General features: G+C 45.4%; 1 protein-coding gene across 1 annotated transcript in view; it reads left to right on the top strand.

Moving 5' to 3' along the window:
- The window catches only part of LOC113480200 (sodium/hydrogen exchanger 2-like), a 28,206-nt gene extending 21,740 nt beyond the window's left edge, over window positions 1-6,466 (top strand). Inside the window, exons 10-11 of the mRNA XM_026848821.1 lie at window positions 3,982-4,048; window positions 6,088-6,466. Of these exons, the coding sequence (XP_026704622.1) occupies window positions 3,982-4,048; window positions 6,088-6,224 (204 nt within the window). The 3' untranslated portion in view covers window positions 6,225-6,466. The remainder of the gene's footprint in view (window positions 1-3,981; window positions 4,049-6,087) is intronic.
- Window positions 6,467-6,865: the final 399 nt, after the last annotated feature.

Genomic DNA, 6,865 nt, shown 5'->3' with positions numbered 1-6,865 from the left:
CCCCTTTTGAAAGGACAGAAGCATTATTGTGAGCTTTCTTATTTATTCTGGAGGTGAGCTTTTTGTTTTTTAAAATCAGCTACAGTTCTGGGCAGACTTGAACAAAGTAAAATAGAGGGAAGTGTTGCATATTGGATTCTTGGGAGAACAACTCTGAGTCCAAATTTACTGCTGGCACAGCTCTGTGTTGGTTCATGTTCTGAATTAAAGGAGGAACAAGGTAAATACAGTGTCTGTGGCTGGTGAAGACTTTTGCTGACTTCTTTGGAGATTGTTGAGAGAAGCTGGGCCAATATTTCCCCCATGGAAAGACAAAATGGGCCAAGAATGGTGCACAAGGAGCAGGTTTGGTCTTTTCAGTTCCTCCCATCCTCTGTAAATCTTGGTATAGAGGAAAAGATATTACACACACACACACACACACACATACACACACACACACACACACACTCCCCTGTATTTTTCTCCTAAGCCCCCAGGTCAGCAGCATTATTTCTGAGCCATCCCTAGATTTCACCCACTTCTCCATGTCTCAGGTTTTGATGGCTTGAGCTAGAGCACTGTCCAAGTGCAAACTGTGGTCTCTAATCCGGGCAGCGAGACTCCATCACTCAGGAGAACAGAATGACCTTTTAAAAAGAAATAATTTATCTTTCTTTATTTAGATAGTAATTTTCCACGACAGCACAAGAACTCGGGACCGCCGCAGGCTTTCTTCCACTCTGATTTCTTTGTTCAAATGCCAGTCATTGAAGAGCCCACCGAGAACGGCAGTAACACACCAAATGCCGCTGCTTCTCAGCCCTTCATTCACAGAAAGGTGTTCCGGCTCTTGCAAAACAACTTAGAAGATTTAATTTGATCATTTACATGCTGATTGGTACTTACAATTCAAAATAGATAGGCAAGAACATGGCATGTTCCTGTAGAACATTTGGTATAATTAAACTTCAAAAGAACAACATCAAACTCGGGCTGATTTTGAGCACGACGTTACATACTTCCAGGACATTTGATTGTTAACCCTTGTGCTCCTGCTTTCCCCTTCACCGCTGCTCCCATTAGATACTGCGGTGGGTTTGGTGGGGAATTTAGCACCTTTGGGATGACTGTTTCTCCTCTTACTTTGAATGCTGACAGCTGGCTTGTCAGAGAACAGAATATTTTTGGGGGAGTCGCACAAGCAGGAGAATTCACTCTGTCTCTATCCTGACTCATGGATGGTGGCTGATGCCCTACGGGGGTGGCGAATGCTCCTATGGGTTATGCAAAATGCCAGTTTGATGCTCAGTACTGCTGTCTCATAGGAGTCATCAGGTCTAATCACACCTCTTTACAGCATCTACCTTAGACTAAGTGAAGCAGATGTAAATAGTGGCCGATTCCAGTGACATCTGTCAGGGTGACTCTAGGTCCAAGAAGTGTCCCTCCGCATCCAAAAGGGAAAGTCAGGCGTGTTTTCTGCGATCAGCACCTTATCTGCTAATGTTTCAGAATAGCTGCCTCATTTCACTGCGAATAGAAATAAGGCGATACCCAAAAGGGGTGGGATAATGTTCTAAAAGAGCCCTGGAATATTAACACGAGGTGGGAGGGTGGGTGAATGCTGTTATTTCATGCTGTGGGAGGACAGATTGCAGAATTTGTCAGCAGAAAGAAGGAACGCTGTGCTAAAAAGTAGATTTCAGCCCGTTAAAAGCAGCTCAAAATTTTAATTTTTTTTTGAAAAAAAAAAAAAAATTAAGGCGCTGAGTTTTGGTTCCGTGCCAAGTTGACAAGAAAATGACGTTTTCCTGTTTATAAAAGAGATGAATGGAAAATACAGCTAGTTAGAGTTTGAGATTTTTCTGAGTGTCAGATACTCCATCTTTCATAGTCCCAAAGGGGAGAGCTTGGCCTTCCAGGTTTGGAGTCAGCAAGAAAAACCGAGATGCTCTCACACCACTCGTTTTTCTATTCCGCATTTCACCACGAGATGGAAGCATTACAACTGTGTTTGCGAACCCAACTGGAAATCGAGGAACTGTGAAACGAACTTCAAGCAGAGGGCCACTGAAAACCCTCTGGTGCTGGTGAAACTCCTGCATGTCTCCTGTTGCCGGTCTTTCTGAAAAAAAGCTTTGGCCATACAGTCAATCGGGTGTTGTGAGCTGAGTGAATAATTAAAAAAAATCCCTTTAGGTTCAGTAGAAACGCTTTTTTTTTTTTTTTTTTTTTTTTTTTTTTCCTTGCTCGCAGGCTGGCCATGTATATATTTTTCTTTTCAGTGAAGTCAGTCCTTTGCTATTAAAATATGAAGCTGTTGGAGCTCGGTTAGACTCCTCTCATGATTTACTAGCAGCTGCTTGGTCTTTTTCCCCCTGTACCAGTCACCGCAAAAATAAGGTGGGTATGGAAGAGCATCTTTCTATAGGTTTGTGGCTCCACCAGGCTGGGGAGGAGCCAAGAGTGAAGTTGTTCTCACCTGATGGAAAATCTGTCTCCTTCCACAGTCAGTGTGGAGAAACCAGTGCCCTCGCCGGGACAGGCACCAGTCCGTGGCCAACGCCAGGCTTCAGCCAGGAGGAATCGCCTCTTCTCTCTAACCCGCGTAGCTTTAGGTGTCTACCTTTGCTTCTAAAAGAGTGAGAGGTGACTCTTAGGCTGCGTTAGAAGCCCCTGCCAAGGGGAGGGTGCAGAGTAAATAGGGTAGGCAGAGAGAAATCAGAAAAGAACAATCCTCATCCCTCCCGAGCCAACGGTGCAGGTTAAATGATTTACAACAGGCAGAAAACCCTTGGCAAGACTACGAGGTGACTTCAGATCTGAATCGTAGCCCAGAGGATTAACTCCAAGACTATCTATTTCCAGCAGAAAGTTCGCCTTCCTCCGCCTAAGGACAAAATTCCTGCCGAAGGCTTCTGCTTCCTGGAGCTGTGCATCACGCTGGCTCGGAGCGCTGTCCGGATTTGGACTCGCCTTATTTTAGGCAAGGATCCAGCACAGAGTACACTGGCAGGGCGGTTTCTGAGACCTAGGATGGCTTTTATTTACCACTGAGCACCCAGAAAATCCTTGCACCTGTAGCCAGGCAACTTGGTCCTCTCTTCTTCTGCCAAAACATGAGTACACTCCCCCAGAAGGAGCTTATTTGGAGCTGCCTGTAAGCCATGTGCGTAAATGACATACTGCCTTTGGTAATTATGTCGGAGCCCTTTCATGGAGCATGCTCTGAGAATCGTTAAATGCCCCTGGGAATGGCTTTCCAGGGAGCCAGGCGCTGCTGCTGGAGCCGGGAAGGCATTGTTATTAAAATGGTCAATAAAAGTGTGAACAAGGGATGGAGGGCATCGGTCCTCGTTAGGGGAGGGAGGAGAACGAACCGAAACAAAACAGAGAACCAGGCTGGGAGGTGTCCAGAGTTATTTTGGCAGTCTGGGCTTCTGGACTGAGGTGCCAAATCACAGCTGCGCGAGAGACTTATTCCCAGTTTACAGAAGCACTGAACAATTCAGGCAGCATTATGCTACCTGATTTTTTTTTTTTTTTTTTCCTGAAGGGTGGAGATTAGCACTGGAGTGAAAGGACAGGGAGCTCGTTAGTGCAAGCTCGTTACCTGCCTCCTTGGGCTGCAGCCAAGGTGGGGAACAGCCAAGGTGAGAAACGTCCATGTCCTGGGGATGGGCTTTGCCTCCTGCACTCGCCTGCCTGGGCCTCCCTGCTCCACGGCTGCTCCTTCCCATCCAATCTGCCCCATCGCTCCTGGAGTGCTCAGACCTCTTCCACCAACTCGAAACAAATCAGTGTCTGCAAATATTTCCTGCCATCTATTCGGTCTATTTTTAGCAAAAGTTCTTTTTGTTTTTCTTGGCAAAAGTAAAACAAATGGAAGCAGAGTCCTTGGGGATCGCAAATGGCTTGTTTATGAAGCAAGAGTGTCGTTAACAGACTTGCTAGCAATCTTCATACATGCATTAAAATACTTTTCTTTCTTAATCACAGAAAGATGACTCCTCGTTGGCGCAGGGTGACTCCAGCTCGCAGCCCAAGCTGTGCCGCTCCCTCACCGGTAAGCCGGGGGCCTGGTGGTGATTTCCCACCTCCCCTCCTCATCCTTTCTGTCCCCAGGGATGGCCCAGAAGGTGACGGGGAGGATGTGCTGAGGTCCATGGCCTGTCGGCTGCAGGGCTGGGATCTGGGACGCAGACAAGGCAAAGCCTGCCTGCCCTCCCTACCTCGCTGCAGGCAGCAGGGGCAAGACCCGGGCTGCGTGGTGCAGGCAGGGCGGCAGCAGGCAGGGCGGGCAGGGGCATCCCTCCGGCCTGGGGGACAAAGTGGGGCTCCTTAAATGAGCATCATGAGTGTGAGCAAGCAGAGCCAAGAGCCTTCCCAGCCCCAGTGCCCCATCTCAGCCCCACACAAGACATCGTTCCTCGTAGTGGGGATGCACTGCTGGCAGCAAAGGTGCTCCCAGCCAGTCCCAGTACCAGGCAGTGGTGCTGGGAAGCACAATAGTGAGAACTGGGTCCCAGTCCAGGTGTTTGACCTCCTTATTACCTGTCTGGTGCGTGAATTTACAGAGTTTTTTCATCTCCCATGTCCAGCCAGACAAGCATTTGAAACTGGAACTGTTCTTCATATTCCACCAAGCACTAAGATGTCTGGCAGTAATTTCAGATCATTCAGCCTATGGTGACGCTAATGCATAAACTTGTAAAAATGAATGATACTTCAAAACATGAAGTTTGTGCCTAAACGCTTTCCAAAAATTAAGATCTATTTTTTTTTTTCTCGCCAAGTATTATTAAAATGTGTTCCAAGTGCCCCATTAGCAGCAATGTCTGTTTTGAATATCTGTTAAAGAAAGATCAGTGGCTCAAGACCTTATGTTTTCATAAGCCCAAGCTCAGTTTTTAGATAACTGAAAGATTAGGTTTCACACTTTTAAAAAAGAAAAAAAAAAAAAAAAGGCTTAATATCCATGAAGCCTCACACACAGTATAGCCAGTCAAAACTGTAGACAGAGTAATTTCAGCCTCTGAACCACAATGAGATGTTCAGTGGGAAACTGAGCACTGAATTTTTACAGTACTTGGCCCAGCACCTTTCAGCACAGTCATGTCTGTAAAAGTGATGACTGAAAAGATTCAATATTTGTTGAAAACAACAGCAACAAAACAATAAAGTTGCCTCCCAATATGGCCTGCGTGAGGTTAAGGGGCTGGTTCTAACATTAGCATACAGAATATTCTTTATTACACATGCACTGAAAAAAATATTTAAGAAGCAAGAAAGTTTCCTTTCAATCCTTTTGTGTCCTATTTCAAATGTTTTCTTCCTTTGTGATTTTCTTTAAGCAAATAACTAAAATCTTGCTAAATAAAGAGCTCTAGAGTAGCTGGCACTTCTGCGCAGAGGTACCTTACTACAGGGTTGCAGGAGCTGATGGAAGAAACGCAATCCTGTGGCATTTGTGTGTTCACATGGACATCTGCTGGGGGTGTAGCTATTTTAATCCACCGTTTATTACAAATGTTTAAACTATGTTCTTCCTGAAGAAAAACCTAAGTGTAAGCAGAGCAAGGTGATAAAAAGCAGTGTTTCTGGGTGAGGTGGCTTTTTTGCCCCGTGGAAAATGTGAGCACAAGGGCCCCCGACATACAGAGCTGAAGGAGGCTGTAACCCTTCTGTCATGATTGCCCGCAAATTCCCTCTCCTAAATAACATGAAGTTATCGGTGCTCCAGTAGGACACCTGCATCTTGAAACACTATTTTAAGATAGTCACTGATACGAGTTTTTGTTCTGCACGGTTGTTGGTGGGGACTGGCAAAAGAATGATAATATTGATCCAAATACGTAACATATTTTAAAGTAGGGTTTAAATTGTCTTTTTTTTTTTTTTTTTTTTTTTTTTTTTTTTTTTTCCTTCCTTTGAAGCACTGAGCTTTGTCTTCTCTTTTATAATCAAAAAGCGATCCTTGCAGTGGGATAGCTCATCCCCCGTAAACAAATGGCCACCTCAGTAGCTCTTAGTATTTCTTCATTCCTGTTGACTCGCGCAGAACAACATTCCTCATACAAGTTGGTGTTTTTTCTCTTCCCGCAGTGGGGAGTGCAGAAAAGGTTCAGGAAGTGAAAGAGAACCGGTCGAAGTCGGTGTGTGTCATCCCACAGTCACAGCCCAGCGATACGGTCTGGGGGGAGAAGAAAGAAGTGGAGAAAGAGCTGACTGTGGAGATGTAAAAGCACAAGTGATGCTGCTGGCTTCCCATGGGGGGGCTGACTCTGCTTTATGGATGGCTACTCTACGTGTAGATAATGTAAATAAGATGCATATGGAAAAGGACAGTATGGACGGGGCAAAATATCCTGAATGGTTATTGCACAACGCTGGGTTTTTAATGGGAACCAGGGGAAAAGCTGCACAGCTGAGCGCTAGCGCTGCAAGGTAACGGCTGAGAGAGAATTTCTAAGAAACGTCTAGGCAAAATTAGTCTGTTCAGTCTGGGAAAATTGCTGAAACTGTCTACAGCTGCAAGAAAGGAAGTTTTAATAAGGTGAGATATCAGATCTTCTCATTAGTCAGCAGGGATAGACTAAACAGCAGGGAGCATTTAGAGCCTATGTGAGGAAAAAACTTTATAATCTCAAGGAAGGTTTTATTAGGTGATGGAGCGTGCCACCAGGAGAGACAGCAGAAACAGCGGAAGATCTCTTCTGCTCCTCAGGAACTGGTGGGTCCTGACTATGAACGTTAACCATGTAAAGTCCAAAGTTAAATCGTATCGTTAAATAAGGTGGTGTGTCTTACCAGGGGAACTGTCCCAGACCTACACACAGTTGTTTTAATGAGAACTTACTACATCTGGGTTAAAAGGGGAAAA

The sequence above is a fragment of the Athene cunicularia genome (genome assembly GCF_003259725.1).
Source record: "Athene cunicularia isolate RWA chromosome 4 unlocalized genomic scaffold, athCun1 chr4_part3, whole genome shotgun sequence".
NCBI classification, from domain to species: domain Eukaryota; kingdom Metazoa; phylum Chordata; class Aves; order Strigiformes; family Strigidae; genus Athene; species Athene cunicularia.
Note: the sequence above shows the minus strand (reverse complement) of the source record. Positions and strands in the feature narration are given on the sequence as shown.